The sequence below is a fragment of the Onychostoma macrolepis genome, chromosome 02 (genome assembly GCF_012432095.1).
Source record: "Onychostoma macrolepis isolate SWU-2019 chromosome 02, ASM1243209v1, whole genome shotgun sequence".
Taxonomy (NCBI): Eukaryota; Metazoa; Chordata; class Actinopteri; order Cypriniformes; family Cyprinidae; genus Onychostoma; species Onychostoma macrolepis.
In genome coordinates this window covers 19,533,964-19,552,330 of record NC_081156.1, presented here as the reverse complement: position 1 = coordinate 19,552,330, position 18,367 = coordinate 19,533,964, and the positions used below count along the sequence as shown (strand labels likewise).

The window sequence follows — 18,367 nt, the reverse complement described above, 5'->3', positions numbered from 1 at the left end:
TAATTGTCTGTTACATTAGCTCAATTGTCAGTTAATTGCACACTAGCCGGATTTGACAGCACAACCACAGTGGGATTAAAGCTGCTGGGTGGGTGCAAAGAATCCCTACAACTCTGGTAGCTGTTTGTGAATTATAACCATTTTTCTTATATCTTTAAGTTATGAAATACATGCACTTTTCTAAACAAGATCAAATGTTTCTGCTAACAGGGCTACCAGCTTGAGTAGCATATCAATTTGTTATTTTATTTGTTTACAATAAATCTGTTACCTCTGGAGTTGGGCATTATTTAGAATTGAGGTATTATCTCTGCAGATAGATTTTATAAATAATAAATGATTTTTTTTTAGACCAGGATGGAAGAACACTTCATTTCCCAGAAAGCAGTACCTGTGGGGTATGGCCAATTGTACAGAGAAGAATCAAAAGTATTGTGTTCCCCCCAAAAATGTTGTGTTTGTTTGCAGAGGTATTGAAATATATTTTTCCTCCACACTCATATTATTTTATGAGTAAATGCAAAGTTTTTTTTTCTGGGGAACACAAAAGATTTGCAAAAATTAAAAAACATTGGAATCGAAGTTTTCCTCCCATGTCATTTTTTTCCCCATCAACCATGTCTCTTTAGTTATTCAATATTCCATGTCATTTTAAACTCCAGCTCATGAAGTAAAATGTAGTCGGTTTTTCAGTTCTGGATTTCACACAACCTTGGTTGTCTGCACATGTTTTAGGTAAATATTGCCCAGGATTAGTCAAGTTTAATTCCATTTTATTCAAAATAACCTTACAGAATTTTGTTGCAGAAATTATGTCTTGGGGATTGGGATAAAAATGACAAATGTTTATATTTGTCAGTCCTCTCTCATGTGTGTCATGTGTGTCATGTGTTCCCGCCTCTTGTTTCCTTATTTGGTTTGCTTCCTGTCCTTGTTGAGTGTGATTGTCTGTTATTCAGTTCAGATGTGTGTTATTATCTGTGATTGTCATGTGTATTTAGTTCCTGACTGTTTAGTTAGTTGTCGTCTGGTCTACTTGTTACTCCCTGGTGTTCCTGTCTGTGTCAACCTTGCCTTGCCCTGCTTTGTTTGGATTCATTAAAGACTGTTATTTGAGTTATCCTCGTCTCCTCGTTCCTTCCTGCTGTGTGCACCGTGACAATATTAGTGAGACACTAATTTTTTTAACAATCTATATTTTATTTCTAGTGCTGTCAAATGGTTAATCGCATCCAAAAGAATTTTTTTTGTTTACACAATATATGTGTGTATACTGTGCATATTTATTATGTGTATATATAAATACAAACACATGCATGTATATGTTTTAGAAAAAATATTTTGTTTATATATTAAATACATTTATATATAATATAAAGAATATAAATATATAAATGTATATACAAACATGTAAATATTTTCAAAATATATACTGTATGTGTGTGTATTTAGATATACATAATAAATATACACAGTACACATACATATATTCTGTAAAAAAAAAAAAAAAAATGTTTTATTTTGAATGTGATTAATCATGATTAATTGTTTGACAGCACTATTTATTTCACAATAATTAGGCTGCTGCTACTTGTATATGTAAAAGCCACATTATAATATACAAGGTTAAAGATCCTCCATCCCACAGACTTTATAAAAATCGCCAGGCTCGTAAATTCTCATTTGTCCTCCTAGAAATATCAAAATACCTTTTCTGCCTCAACAAAGTGTCAACACAACTTACTCAAGGGAGCAATGTGGACTGAAAGTTTTTTTCTGAAATGTACTCACAGTTTTGTTTGAGAGTGTTTGGTGTCAAGACTCTCTGCAGATGAGCTGTTCTTTAGCTTAGTAAAAAGGCTGATAAACAGTGTGATTTATTTGTAGCCTGGGCACAGTCCAGTGCAAGTTCTAGAAAGCCCATCTGTGTCAGCTGTGAGGCCACTCTGGCCATATCCGTGGTCTGGAGAATGACTGGAAGCTCAGACTTCAATCATAAAGCAAGTGGCAAAGTTCTTAATGTCCGTCCCTGCATAAACACTAAGAGACTGAGACTGTGAAAATGTGAAATTGCATCTGTTATGCTGGCAGTTTATTCTGAGCTTGATATTCACAAGCAGCACTCTTGAGATGTTTTGTTTCTGGGTTTGAGCCGTATTTAGATGTATCAAGGTCTTTTTGTTGGACAGTAATAATTAGATTTTTCAGACTGTATAAAATCTAGCCTAATAAAAATGTAAAATTTTGTATTTATATAATATTAATCTTTAATTAATTAAAAAAGTAAACTAATTCTGAGGTTTTTATACCCTTTTAAGGTCCTGACTATATCAAGCAAAGGTTTTCCAGTGAGCCCATCGAGATTAAAGAAGTACCAGAAGAAAAGAAAGAGAAATCGCCTTCAGGAAGTCCGCACTTTTATCGCAAAGGCACGACCCCAACCCAGTCCCCTTCCCAAAGCCCCGGGCCCACACCACCTCCCTCCCCCCCTCTCAGCAAGAAAAAGCCCTTCTTTAACAGAAGTGCCCCAAAAGCCATCAAAGAAAACAAGCCCCCTGCTGCCGAAAGCCTGGCAGCGGGTGTCACCAAGGCTACTTCCAGGTTATCAGACAAACAGGAAGTAAAACAGGAGGTAGTACCCGTAGCCAAACCCTCCAATGCCTCCAGCCCTGGGAACGGTGAGCTGCACTCCCAGTATCACGGATACTATGTGAAGGCGGAGGTGATGATGCCACCTGATGATCCGGATGACGAAGAACACCATGCAACGTCAACTGCTCATACCAGGATGCCCCCACCTGCAAAGCAGTACCGCGCACCGACCCCCAAACCAGTAATGGCCAAAGAGAGCAAACCCGAACCCAAACTGAAGAAACAGGAATCATTGAAGCCAAAGAGCCTAGCAGAAACTAAGAAAGCCAGCATGGAAATTACTACTGACATTGTTGAGGAGGAGTCAGTAAGTAGCTGCAACATGCATGACATTTATCAGTAAAATGACTGTTTTTGGCTGTATTTAGCACTATCAATATAATATGTAATATGACTATGCTCTTTTCACAATATATTTTTTTCACAGATGCATAATCATCTATATTCTCTTAATCTTAAAATTTTATATTATTTATTTAATAAAAAAATAAAAGAAATTAATTTAAGTGCTACACATGAATTTAGGCATCACAACATTATAATGTTAAGTACGAGATTTCTAAAGTATATATTTATTTAACAGTGTTTAAAATTATTAGTGTGCACTAAGCGATTTTTGCCAAATGATGTTGATATTTGAAAACTCTAAAACAAACACACCCATACCCCAACAAGACCTCGCCCCTATTTTTTTATCTCCGCCCCACGCACAACCCTGGCATAACGACGATCACCAAAACAAGCGAAGATAACACACAAGCATATTCAAACAAAAGCCAACACAGATAAGTTGTGTAAAACAATGCAAAATCAACGCAACCTCGGCGTCCGATTCAAGCCCCTCCTGCTCCTTGAGTTCTCTCCACTAGTGTTGTAGTACTCGAGACCGGTCTTAAGACCATTTTTTGATGGTCTTGGTCTTGTCTTGGTCTCGACCGCATTTATACTCGGCCTTGTCTTGGTCTCAGACTAAGAGGACTCGGGATTTTGTTTCAAGACCAGTCAAGACCACAACTGCGGGGATATCACTAAATTGCCAGTACATTGTCTGATTTATTTACAACCATCATTAATGTGACTGAATGTAAAACTTCCTGCTTCAAATGCAATCAATAACTATTTAAAAAACTATTTGATTTATACCAGTGGATCTCAAAATGTTTGACTTCAGTGCCCCCCTATTGTTCACAACAATATTTGAAGGCCCCCCCCCTCCACTCACCCAAAATATTCTATAGCTTAGCATGACTAGAAAGATGTATATTCATTATAAAAATAACCAAATACCAAGACATATTTTGGATTTTTACCTGTTTTAGTTCATTTTAATGCTTGTTTTGTCTTATTTTAAATAATTTTAAGTCATCTTGAGGCCCCCTTGGAAGTTTGTTGAGGCCCCATAGTGGGCCCCAGTCCCTGGCTGAGAACCATGTGTCAAAAATGCCACCAAAATGAATAGAGACACCCACAAAATTCAAGATATTGTTGCAAAAAAAGTGATTGAGAGTTTAAGTGCTTAAGTGTATGAGATGTGGAATTTTATATTATAATATGATATAATTAAGCAATATCACTAGAACTTTTATACAAACATTCAATAAACTTTTTTCTTTTGTTGTTGTTTTAAAACATTATTCTCAACATTATTTATGCATTTGTAATTGTACCAATTCAGATGCAGCTTCTGTGCCAACACTGCAGTGCAAAGATTCATTTTGTTAGAGATTTTATTTGATTTGTAGCAGCTCTGTAAGTGTCTTATTATTGTATTTAATTATTAAAAATAAGGCATTTCTCATGCAGTAAATGTGGATCCTTTAGATGAATTTGAGCAGTGCTGGTCTGGTCTTGGTCTCAACGTACAATTGTCTTGGTCTCGGATTAGGTGGTCTTGACTACAACACTACTCTCCACCGCTGGAAAGCTGCTCCGATATTTACTTTTTAATATTTTGTTTCTCCGATGTTTTCCTCTTTTTTATCTTCCAATTCTCTCTATCTGTAGTCAATCTGCTAATATCCATCTGTGCACTCAAATTGAGCACTCTCTTCTCTCTATCATTACAAAACATGCCCCTTACTGCTGATTGGCAAGTATGTTTTGGGACTCCTTCTCCGCTTGAAGCGTTTTTCAAAAATTGCTTAGTGCACCATTAAAGTAAATAATTGAATTGATCCTGCACACTTAAATATCCAATATCGACTGATACTAATAAATTTGAACATTTCTAATAATGGAAAATAAACAGTATGGTATTATTAATATACTGTATCATGCATGCTTATATAAATGGTGGTTTTTAGTTTTTAGTATCTAATTTAAAATGTATTTTTTTATTTTATATTTAAACATATAAATGAAATATTGGCCATTACTTGAAAATAATTATCAGCTTTTCGGTATTAAAATTCCAATTTTAATATTGGTGCATGTCTAATGTTTTCATTTGCTATATGAGAGCAGGTGCCATTCAATTGCTAACCTCCAGCTTTGTCTTTTTCGCTGGTTCTTCAGGGTCCCAACTCAATATTGGTCATACTAGTGATGCTGATAAATATTGGACTGGCAATTATTTTTGTCCATTTCCTCACTTGACGGCACACTAAACTCAGGTAAGACTCTCGCATTCAGATGGAGGATTTTGCAGGTTGCCATAGGCCCTGATCTTTGCTCCATGTCAGTCACCAACTAATGTAGTCTACCTTACTCTTGCCATGTAATTGCAGCTGTGCCTGAATGTTATTCAACATAATTACTTACCCTCTAACTGTTTCGACCCTTCAGTGAGCTCATGAAAACTAGGCCCTACATAGGCCCCTAATTCTCCGCACTTGCGTCAATGGCCTTTAAAACAAAATGGCACCAGTCAGACTCAGACACAGGCAAAGGACTGGACGACTGGAATTAGAGCAAATCATGGGAGAAAGACGAAACCCGGACCATTCGGCCTGAGCCAACCCAGTTCCTCTGGCGATGATTTGTGACTCGCTTGGGCTCTGAAAGCTGAAGCAAGCAGTCGTTGGGAAAGAAAAAGAATCTGCTGATCCAAGCCGTACCCAGTCAAGTGCATGTCCACCCCGCTGCTAAGGGGAGGGGTGGAATGGGGGGACTTAACTGGATATGTTCGGAGATGCACTTTTAGTTGACGGAAGCGAACAGCTGCCTTACTATTTTACCAACTGACGTTTTAAAGGGGAGATGTGCAGTGGGTTGCCAGTGTGTTTGGGCAGCAGGAGTGTGTACCAGTGTCCGCTTTCCGCTTGGTTCGAAACACCATGCACATTTTGAAAGGGTCACTTGCCAGTCTTATTCCATTACCCATCTCTACAGCCTTGTCTAACATCTCTTGCTCCTGTTTTAGGAGATTCATCCATGACATGCCTGTGCATGGTACTGGTTTAACGACTTTGTCTTGACTTTTTTCATTTGTTTTCCTTTCTGTTGTGTTCTTTATTTCTGCACCTGTAGCTAAGGATGATGAAAATATCCAATGTAAAATGAAACCTGAAAATAACAGCACGTTACACTTTGAACTGTAAGATTTAACATGTCCTATGGAGAAAAAAAAAATAGAAGCAATTTTTTTAAATTGGCTTTTTTTTTTTTTTTTTTTTTTAAATAGTGCGTGGTTTGATTTAAAAAATATATATATAAATATATTTATTTATTTATTTAAGGTATTATTGTAAAATTGTGTGTGTTTTTTCTTTTGAAAGATAGGCAGTATGTTTGATGTTGTACTAGGGTAAAATGCATGGCTTTTATTTTTTGAGAAATGACTAACTGTGACATTTTGCACCTTTAATCTTCACGGCCTGAGACTCTGCCCTCTAACCCCCCCAAACCCCTCACACTACCCCTTAACTTGACATGTGCAGAGCGGTACCTGCCTCAATATTATGCCTGCTAAATTGTGTTGAATACATTCAGGTCGACCCACTGGTTATAAATGCGAATGTAGAGATGGTTGCCTTTAAAGAATTTGTAACAGTGTTATAGTTTACCTCAGAAAATGTGGTTTTTGAAATGCTGTCGTAATTAGGAATTTTTGTGGAAATCTGCTGTTATTCTCCATTATTTTGGTCTGGTGGTGCATGAGGATGTGGTTGCAATTATTGTGCACATGGTGCATTCGCACCAGTATTTAAATGACAAATGTATACATATAAATAGATCTATTTTATATACAAAGTCAGAATATATTTAGTCAACAGTTGGACACTAAATGGCCTTGACTAAAATTACAGCACCGCATCTTTTGCTGATTGATTCAAAGATCCTGCGTGCATGGTGTATTTGCCGGCTATGGATGTGTCGTGGTGTGAAGCATGAATTTCAGCAGTAACAGGGTGACTGTTTTTACAGAGGTTTTGTCAGACTGCGAGAGTATGTGAGAGGGAAGGAGGAGGGAAGAGAAGAGCATCAGAATGGATGATGGCTTGTCATTTGACAAGAGAGAATAATCTTCAAATATAGAACAGACTTATTTTTAAAGAAATAATATCTTTTAAAGAAATATTTCTTTTTTTTTTGTGGCGGGGTAAACATCTTTGATTTACACTCATTGGCTATGTAAATGGCTGTTTTTTTTTTTTTTCTGATTTGTTTTCTATTTCTGTTTATATTCCATCCCGACATGATACATATTAGATGTAATTACAATTTCCCCTTAAAATTTGGCATTTGTTTACCCAGTAAAGATTTTTTTGTCATTTTGTTTCCACTACCAAAAAAAGTTCATCTCTATACCAAGAAAAGTTACAATTTCTGTATTTTTCTAAAAAACAAAACAAAACAGCTAGTATTAAAGATGTTTTATTGTAAAACAGCATTCAATTTAACTCTTTTGTGCTGTTATGATTTCAGATCTAGCGTAGCTCTTCAAATTGACCATACAAAAATTCACAACTGAAGAATCATAAATTGCAAATTCAAGATAAAACATTGCATTAAATCTATGTTAAAGCAAAAAAAAAATGGGTAATAAAGACATGCAACAGCACGAAAGGGTTAAATACGGTATTTAAAATGGCTTGACTCTGTCATTGTAATATCTTAACATTTTTAAATTGGTTTGAATGTATTGTTTTCATTTTAAAGGTTGAACACATGGAAAAATGTTGCTGAAAGTTTTGATATGAACTGTCCCACACACCTTAATGATACTGAAACGTATATATAGATATATATTATTTTTTGGAAATTATTGATATAAATTATAATTAAAAAGGTGACTTTTCAAAGTCTTGAAGCATGTCCTGACATTGTTTTTTCCCATTTCATTGACCAACACCCAGCCCAAATCATGTCTAATAACCTATTATTAGACAAAGAAGAGTTTTGAAATGATTACACACATTAATGCAGAAAATTGTTAGACAGAGAAGAGAACAGACAGGGGGCTTCCATTACTTCCATGCTGTCTCTCTAGGCTTACAGGTATGTTTTATTTTAGAGCAGTCCTTCCCCCTTGAGTGTGAAAATTGTTTCTTGTCTGGAGGATTGCTGCGGTGATCCTAAGACCAAAATAGTGCGAAGCAGCTGCTGTTGGCTGGGAGAGGGTTGTATTTGAGCACCATGAGAGTTGCGCCAGCCTATGTCGTCTTTCTCCTCCTCTGAGCTCACTGGAGAGAGTGGAAGGTCACCCACCAGCTGCTTTGTTGTTCTCTTTTAGTATGTGAACATGGATCCTATGGTGGACTACAGTTAATATAGAAAGAGCCTGAAATAGAGGCTCAACCAACAGACATAACACACAAAGTTCTGTTTCTCAACAGCCGCAACCATTAAGCATCTAATCTCACGTGACATTTTACCTCAGTAACCCTCTGTTGATGCACAAACAGGAAGAAGATCACTCCGAGGTACTGTATGTCACGTAGTTACATGACATCGCTCAGTCAGCACTGATGGACTTTCCTCCATCTTCGGCGCGTTGCGTCATTGTTTGCATCATTTCTGAAAAATGTCTTTCGCCCCGATTGGTTGAGACCAACTTAGATCCTGTATAGTTTGAGAAATATTTTCATGGGAATTGCCAAGGTCAAACAGTATCGGTTACACAGAATTTGTGGCATGTGAATAGGAGACAGTGAGAAACCTCAACTATCTCAAACTACATACACCGGCTCATATTTCACTGGTCATCACTTCTTCTAAAGAAAAGGTTTGTGGTAAAGAGCCATTGTGAACAGAGTGGATCTGAATTTTTTTTTTTTTTATATATATATATATATATATATATATATATATTTTTTTTTTTTTTTTAAAGAAATTAATCAAGTACAGTGCTCTTCTAACCAGAAGCAAATTCTTTTATGTTCATATATGCCTCAACCCTTTTTTTTTGTGCAAAAATGTTACATTATTAAGTCATTAATATGTAAAGTAATTAATTTAGAGTCTAATCAAGTACTTTGTTTTGCTGCTCGAGGACACAGAGATGATCATTTATAAATTCAAAATGTCATGTATTCCATTAATGTTTTCAAAATTAAAACATTTTTACCTCAACTTTCCTTTTTTTTTTTTTTGATAGGGAGGCTCCCTAATTAACCCTGTATTCTTACCCCTCCTTGCCCCCTCCCTGCCATTAGATCTAGATTGATAGGCCCCCAGGGTCAAAGCTGCGAGGTCAGCCTGTCCTGAGACACCTGCTCTCTCTTGTCAGGCCTGCGACACCCACACTCCCACTGTGAATATGCCACCTCACACCCAACCCTCTTGACAAGAGCTGTAGTCTTTCCAGCACACATACTGTGTGTATCACTCCGACGAATTCACTTGACAGATTCACTTGTTTTATGCCATATGAGAAATACACAGAGGGCTATAGTTCATGTATCTATCTATCTATCTATCTATCTATCTATCTATCTATCTATCTATCTATCTATATATCCCGATTTTGAAAAAAATACCTTTTTTTAAGAAATTAAATAAATGTGACAGTAGACTTTTATAACATTACAAAGAATTTCCATTTCAAATAAATGCTGTTTTTAAAACATTCCATGCCTTAAAGAATCCTGAAAAAATGTATTATTGCACATATTATTATTTTAATTTGATAATAATGACATTTTTATTTGGCACCAAATCAGCATTCAGAAAATGCCGCATTCAGTTTTGCCATCAAGTTTTAAGTTATATTACATAAAACAATTATATTTAATCTGTTTTTGAATTGTAACAGTTTCTCAATATTGCTGTTTTACTGTATTTTTGCTAAAATAATGCTATGCATGAATATATCATTTTTTGAAGAACTGTATTGGCATGTTTGTTTTTATATACTTGCGAAGCATATACACTCATATTAAGTTAGTACGTTATGTGGTTGCTCATGTTTCTGTGATCAAGTGGCAGGTCATGTCTCACAAAACACACATTTACAAGAAATGAGTGAGAGCTACTCCCGGCTGATGGCAGACATTGTTGATAAGGCTGTTATTTTAACCTCCTTTAACTATTTCAGTCTGTCCAAACTTCAAACAGGAGGCAGTTCTGAATGAATGACAATACTCAGCAGCTGATAATGCGCTATGCATCCAGGAAGAAGAATCAAGTTCCTAATTGCCAGGCTGCTGGGTGGGCTAAAGGGGCGGCCTTTCCCATGTGGCGGAACCGAAATGTTCTTAAAAATACTATACAAACAAACAGTGTGAATATCAGTCATTTGAGATGGATTTGCTAGAATGATGATCACTTGATCTGGTCAGAAAGCTGAACCGAAAATACAGAATAAATAAATAAATAAAGCTTGTCCTATAGCCCTCCCAGATGTGGAAAGAATTTGTTTTTCTTATTGCCATCATTTTTCACATCCATAGTGACGTTGAATTGTATTGCCAGTTTGTTTCCAAGGTCATCAACAACGTTTAGGGTCAGGTAAATCTGATACTGTCCCTATAAAGTAAAATAGCAAAATCTGTTTTACTATAAGATTACAGCTTTTAATCTTATCTTTATTATGTATTTTTATTTATATATTTTAATTTATAGTATATATTTTAATGCATGTCATTTCTGTGGAGTGGTTAAGCATTATGTTGATTACTCACCTCAGGGCCAAAAAACTTTTTCACGTAAAATGGAAAAGTCTCATGAAGTGTTTCTGAAACAAGGACACAACCTCATCGGTAACTCAGCTGCATCACCACGGAAAAATATAACGCAGTAAACATATTCCAACAAGTCGTACCTCCTTTGATGATGTAACATAATTTTATATCTTCACAAGGAATATCTGGCTGAACGTGATCCAACCACAGCTGATCATTGTAGTAAATAATACTATGATATCCAATACGAGTGATCGTGAACACTAAAAAACAAGCAAATGTCAACAGGTCATGTCCAAGTTAGGTTGTTAGGCTAATTTAATTTCATTAAAAAGGTTTAATTAAACAGAGGCTGTTCCAAAAATAAAGCCATGTTATATAATCAACACAAACTTACTTGGGATTACTCTATAAGTTACAGAGTACAAAAGCACTCCTAGTTTGCAGGGAGAACAGGTCAATGACAGGTAATACAACGGGCCTGATTAAAGAGAGAGTATTAGCTGTTCATAATGAAATAAATTTGTTTTTACATTATCATGTATCACCTTTTGTAGGTTACTAATATGTAGGTTTCCAACAATAGTTTTGGTATGTACACCATACTGTTCAGTAAGACATTTCTATTTTTATTTTTTAGAAAGGAAGTAATACTTTCATTCAGAAAGGACACGTTAAATTAATCAAAAGTGATAATAAAGATAGTTATAATGTTGCAAATTATTTTATTTTACTTTTTATTCATTAAAGAATCCCCCCAAAAATTGATCATGGTTTCCACAAAAATTGTAGGCATCAAATCAGCATATTAGAATGATTTGACCGAGCCCAGACTTATATGTATATGTATTAAGTGTGTATATATGAAGTATTTGATATTTCACTTACCATCCATGGTGTACCACATATCAATGCTTTCCGAGGAGCATAATAATCGTTTCTCTGCAGTCACAGATGGCATACAAAATAATGCAATAAAACAGAGAAAAGCTGAAGGGCACAAAAGCACCATATCTGTTATCCAGCGGCAAACTCTCTCTCAGAATAGTTATGTACAAAATTCAAACTACAACAAAATTTACAAACTAACCATTCTCTAAAAAACAGTTCTTGCTTTTGACAATGCACTGCATTTTTGTAAAACACTATTGGTTTGAATCCCGCCGCATGTTTGTTTTGGGGGGGAAGTGCCAGTGGTTATGTGATTAGGGAACTTTTGAAAAAAGGAAGTTGCCATGAGATGAAATCACAAAACAAGCAGGATGAAGTGTTTACAGTAAATTATTTAATTTACTGTTTCATACATGTTTCAAACATACTGAATGACATAACAGTTCTGCAAATATCTTATACATTAAGAGAGTCCACTGAAATTACGAAAATGAAATTTCTTGTATCGCTGCTTTTTTTGTTGTTTTTTTACACCAATGCCTGTTTTCATAAGCAAGCATGGCAGATCACACATACTTCTCACCTAAACAAATGAAGAGTTTATTTATGTCATTAGGTTATTTTACAGGTCAAATACAACGATATCAACAATCAGAACAATCTGGCAGTGTATGTATACCTGCCAGTGCCCAGGCAGATCAATTTCTCTACAATTAAATAGCCATAAAAACACTATGCACCAATACTTTTTATGGCTTGCTTTAATGAGACCAAATCTCATACAAAACTCAATATAAATATGAATTATCCACTTTAGATAAAAAAAAAAAGAATACACTTTCAGAAAGAAAGAAATACCTCCCATGTGTCAAAATTTATTATTAATAACATCGGGATTTTTCACTTGATATCAAAACATATTTTTTTGCTGTGTTTCAAGGTCATCAAAAAATGTCAGATTCATATAAACCTGATATTCACCCTAGAAGGTAAAACAAAATAAAGTCATTATTTATTTATTCGTTTTTTTTGTGTGTGTGTGTGTGTCTTGTCATTAATATATATCTTTTTATTTTGAAGTGGGTAAAAAAAAGTCTCATATAGTGAAAAAGTGTATATTATTATAAAATTGTATATGTTTTTATATGTCGGATTTCTGATCATAGAAGTCATTTATATTGGAAAATATATGGCATTACTGTTGATTGCTCACCTCAAGGCCGTAATATTTTCTCACATAAATTAGAACTGTATCATGAAGTGTTTATAAAATAAGAATGTGGTCTCAGTGAGACGCATTAATACACAGCAGAACCACTATGTTTTAATGTAGTAAAGTCTAATATGTACTACCTCCTTTGATGATGTTGCATATTTTCAGATCTTCACAAGGAACATCCGGCTGCACGTGATCCAACCACAGACACAGCTGATCTTTGCAGTAAATAAGAGCATGAATGTGAACACTGAATGAATAAACAAGGCAAATAAATTATAATAATAAAAATAATAATAATAATAATTAATTAATTATATTATGTTATATTAATTATAATTGTTATTTTTATTATTAGATGTAATTATATTATATTATATTATTAATAGTTAAGAGTGCAGCATAATTTGGCAGGTCCTTTAAGTATACGATATAATTAATATAGAGCATTCATATTTCATAAACTTACTTGGAAACACTGTATACGTTATACTGTACACTGACATTTCTAAAGAACAGGGGGATGCAGACACTGACAGGAAATATAATGGCCCTGGTTGACATTGCAATTTGTATGTATATGGAAATAGCAAAAGAGTCAGTCAAGAAAGAATTGCTCTGAGCAAAATTGTTTATTTACCTACTAAAAAACATCCATTGCGTTTTTAACAAGTATCACTTATCTTTTGCTGGCACCTGAGGTTCTGAGGTAATAGATTAAGTAAAGTGTTAGTGTAAAACTGATCTTACCATTGTAGCTGTACCAAATGCTAACACTTTCTGAGGAACAAACCAATTGTTTCTCTGCCAAGGACACAGAAGACAATGCCACAATGTAGTACAGAAAAGCTGAAAGGTACAGAAGCATCATTGCTGTTCTTGTTTAATGAAACAAACTAGTGGCAAAATCTCTTTGTCTTTTGTCTATGGTTTTTCTTCCTGAAAGCTGGGATATGAACTGTGAATCATGTTTTTTTCCTTTTAAGTACCTGTAATTATGTGAACAAAGAAGTGCCAGTAAACGGAGGTTTGGCCACAAAATAAAATCTTACAGTACATTCAAAGGAGATTCGCATTTAAATGTAATTTATTTACACAAACATTTCACAAACTAAAAACATATCACGACTCTCCAAAATGAGACAATCGCTTATTATTATTAAAGAAATATTCTAATGATAAATCATTATCTGTTCTTTGATTAAAAATACAGTAAAAACTGTAATATTGTGAAATATTATTACAATTTAAAATGAACTCTTTTCTTTATATTTAAAAAAATATTTTAAAATGTCATTTGTTCCTGTGATGGCAAAGCTGAATTTTGAGCACCCATTACTTACCCTTCAGTAATTACTCTAATATGCTGATTTAACATGTCTCATTATCACTTTTGAAAACAGTTGTGCTATATTAAATAAAAATCTTTGTTATATTATAAATGCTTTAATGCATCCTTGTGGAATAAATGTATTTATTTCTATCAAAAAGAAAAAAAGTTTTTCGAAAAAACTTATCTTGCCTTTTCTGTCTTACTAATTAAGAACAGGATTTTCTTGTCCTATAGCCCACCCAACTGCTGAAAAAAATTATTCTTGTAATTAGCACTTTTAATTTGTATAGTGATGTTAAAATGTAAGGTCAGCATTCTTTCAGCATCATCGACAATGTTCACTTCTATGAAAAGCTGATATTCTCCCTGCAATGGAAAATAAAATAAAATAAAATGAATTAAATAAATAAAATTTCATATACTCCAAAGGATCACATTTTTATTTGTCATGTACTTGTATCCAAAGCAACACTACATTAATTTATATATATATAGGAAAACTTTGATTAACTTTTTTGGTCAACTTCAAATGTTGACTACTGTGTATATATATGTGTGTGTGTGTGTGTGTGTGTGTGTGTGTGTGTGTGTATATATATATAAACAAAAAAAAAAAATCTGTTTTAGTGTCCACTCAGTTACCAAAATATAACTTTTTTTTTTTTTTTTAAATGTTTTATATATAAAGAAAATGTTGCTAAAGAATTTTAAAATTCTATATATTTTACCTGTCAGATTTGCTATAGGTTAGTAATATTAATTTATATTGGAAAAGACAAGCCATTACTGTTGATCACTCACCTTCGGTCCATGAGATTTTCTCACATAAATTGGAACTGTATCACGAAGTGTTTCTAAAACATGAACATGAACGTGGTCTCAGTGAGGCGCATTAATACACAGCGGAACCACTATTTTAATGTAGTTAAACAGTCTAATATGTACTACCTCCTTTGATGATGTCGCATATTTTCAGATCTTCACAAGGAACATCCGGCTGCACGTGATCCAACCACAGCTGATCTTTGTAGTAAATAAGAGCATGAAATCCCATACGTCTGATTGTGAACACTGAATTACAAAAGTCAAATAAACAATCATTTAAAAACTGAATTAATAGAAATAATAAATTATATTGATGATGATAAAAATAATAATCATTATTTATTTATTTATTAATTAATTATTATTATTGTTATAAATATTATACAGGTAGTGAATAGTGAAGCTTGATTCCTATGGGCAGGTCCATAAAGTATATGCTATATAATATGCATAATATAATCAATATTGAGCATACATCTTTCATAAACTTACTTGGAATTACTGTACACGTTATATTGTACCCTGACATTCCTAGAGAGCAGGGGGATGCAGACAATGACAGGTAATATAACGGCCCTGATTGAAGAGAGCATTGGCTTTTTTAAATTGCATAACAAAGACATCAAACAGAATCATGAAAAGAGATTCAAAGCCCACAAGAGGCCATTTATGAGCATCATTTGTAAAATTAACAGTAATTAGTGCATAAATTGAATTAGCAAGAGTCTCGGTGAAGAAAGAATTGTTCTGGGCAAAATCTATACATCCATTGAGTTTTCAATCACTTATCTTTTGCTTGCACCTGAGGTTCTGAGGTAACCGATTAAACTGAATAAGTAAAGTGCAGAAAAAACTGATCTTACCATTGTAGCTGTACCAAATGCTAACACTTTCTGAGGAACAAACCAATTGTTTCTCTGCCGAGGACACAGAAGACAATGCCACAATGTAGCAAAGAAAAGCTGAAAGGTACAGAAGCATCATTGCTGTTCTTGTTTAATGAAACAGTGGCAAAATTTCTCCGTCTTTTATTGGTTTTTCTTCCTGAAAGCTGGCATATGAACAAATCACAAACTAATAACAATAGGACACAATGCATTACATTATTGCAAAACTTCTCTTTTGGATTGAACCATGTTTTTTTCCCTTTAAGTACCTGTAAGTATGTGAACAAAGAAGTGAAAAAAAAAAAAGAAGTTTGGCCACAAAATAAAATGTTGCAGTAAATTCAGAGGATATTTGCATTTAAATGTAATTTATTTACACTTTCACAATTAAAACCATATGACTCTCCACAACAGTCCAGACTGAGACAATCAAGAAAATATAATCTCTACCACATCACACACACAAAATTTGACTCTGACCCTTCTTCTGTTTGCTGGGATTTTCTTTTCCTACAGCCCTCCCAACTGTCGAAAAATTGCATTCTTGCTACCAGTACTTTTTACTTGCAAAGTGATGTTAACACGTAATGTCAGCAGTCTTTCAGCATCATCAACAATGTTCACATCCAAGTAAATCTCATATTTCCCCTGCGAAGGAAAACAAAATAACATTAGTTCCATAGCTTCCAAAGCACTACATTTTCATTTGTCATGTGCTGGTGTCCAAAGCAACACTGCATTTACTTTTGAAAAAATTTTTACTGGGAATCAAGAACGTGACCATTACATTGCGACAGTATACTAGTAAAGCTACATGAACGACAGGAAGATTATAAAATCTTGTTTATAATAAAATGGGTACAGCATTAGTCTTGAAATCTCACCTGAGGAGCTAAAAATCCTTTTCTTTTAAAATAAAATAGACAGGTTTCATGCAGTGTTTCTGAAACAAAAGAGCACTCTATCATATCCACAACCTCATCACAACAACAAACAACAAAGTGCAGTAAACATATTCATGTAGTACCTCCTTTGATGATGTAACAGATTTTGACATCCTCACAAGGAACATATGGCTGTGTGTACTCAAACCAGAGCTGACCTCTGACGTAAATACGAGCATGATATCCGGCACGAGCAACTGTGCGCACTGAAAAACAAAAGTTTAAAACAAGAAAAATGGCATTATACAGTTTTAATATAGTGAGCTAAAACATTATTCAAAGTTGCATGAAGCATAGATTGGACTATACGCATTGTACACATTTCCCACTCATGGAAAAAGAGACAAAATGTAACTTTTTACTTGATTTTTTTTATTTTATTTTTTATACTTGAATGATACATACTATAATATGATTTTCTCTTTAATCCTTGTCTTTTATTCTCACCATAATTAAATAAAAAACGTCCAAGAAAAGTCTTTGAAGTCCTGGAAAGTGTTCAGTGGGAACCCTGATAATGTATATGCATTACTCAATGTAATGATTCAGGAGTAGGGCTATTCAATTTCCATCAACTTACTTGGGATTACTATATGTTAACGTGCAAGGCCACTTCTTGAGAGCAGGGGGAACCAGTCAGAGACAAGTAATACAATGGCCCTGATTAAAGAGAGAGCAAAGAGAACCATGGAAAGAGTAAAAATGCCTTCTAACAATCATTGTGCAGAACTTAGTACACGTGTAGCTTAGAGGTAAAATCCTAAAAGGACATGGTAATGGGGAAAAATGAGATGGGAAGGAATAATATTTCAACGTTTTGACATTCTCTCACAAAACTTTTGCATTTCCCTGAGAAACTTGGCATTCCCTCTCAAAACATATGTGCTGGAAATACTAAGGTGGGAGGGAAAACTGCGTTTCAATGCTTTTGTGAGAATGCAATAATCCTGCAAAAGCAATTAAATATAATTTTCCCACCTATCTCATATTTTTTGCATCACCATTTCCATTTAGGGTCTCCGTATTCCAAGAAGACAGCCTTTGTGATAATCCAAATGACCAATTATTTGTAAAATAAGTTATAAGTAATAGTCTTGTTGGAAATGTTTCCCTATGTAAACATCCGTGAAAACCTTTCTTTTTTCTGAAAATGATTTGAACCACAGAGTCTCTAAGTTGAAATGTCAAATACTAATACAGGCTTTAAATATATCAAACAGAATAATTCAGCAATTAGTGTTGTATAACAGCAAATTAACAAAATATGTTATTCAACTCACCTTCGTAGCTGTACCAAACGCTAACTTGCTCTGAGGAGCATAATAACTTCCTCTCTGAAAAGACAGAGGATGTACAAGGCAATCCCACGATATAGAAAATAAATACCGACGCATACAAAAACATCATAATTGTTATTTTTTTGGGAATAAAACTAGTAGATAAATATCTCTCTGTCTGAAATAACTAATAAATACTCGTCCAAAATTATGATAAAGTGTCAGACTAATGCACTGCATAACTGTGAAACTTCCCCTTTAGATAGAGAGGTCACTGGA

The 18,367-nt window shown here is 34.3% G+C and overlaps 1 protein-coding gene and 1 long non-coding RNA gene across 3 annotated transcripts in view; one reads left to right on the top strand and one right to left on the bottom strand.

Moving 5' to 3' along the window:
• jph1b (junctophilin 1b) overlaps positions 1-7,903 on the top strand; it is a 20,928-nt gene extending 13,025 nt beyond the window's left edge. Inside the window, exons 4-6 of one of the 2 annotated variants that reach the window (XM_058751201.1) lie at positions 2,319-2,959; positions 5,167-5,264; positions 7,018-7,903. In XM_058751201.1, the coding sequence (XP_058607184.1) occupies positions 2,319-2,959; positions 5,167-5,247 (722 nt within the window). In that variant the 3' untranslated portion in view covers positions 5,248-5,264; positions 7,018-7,903. Of the gene's footprint in view, positions 1-2,318; positions 2,960-5,166; positions 5,265-5,436 lie in introns of both variants that reach the window. The other variant, XM_058751192.1, reaches the window with a different exon arrangement.
• Positions 7,229-18,367, bottom strand: LOC131524272 (uncharacterized). The gene is made up of 12 exons (XR_009266965.1): positions 18,092-18,367; positions 17,392-17,471; positions 16,895-17,017; positions 16,752-16,810; positions 15,473-16,515; positions 15,104-15,226; positions 14,957-15,009; positions 11,604-14,521; positions 11,113-11,196; positions 10,856-10,978; positions 10,716-10,768; positions 7,229-10,560 (listed from the first exon to the last, which is right to left on the bottom strand). It is a non-coding gene; the product is annotated as an uncharacterized LOC131524272 (long non-coding RNA).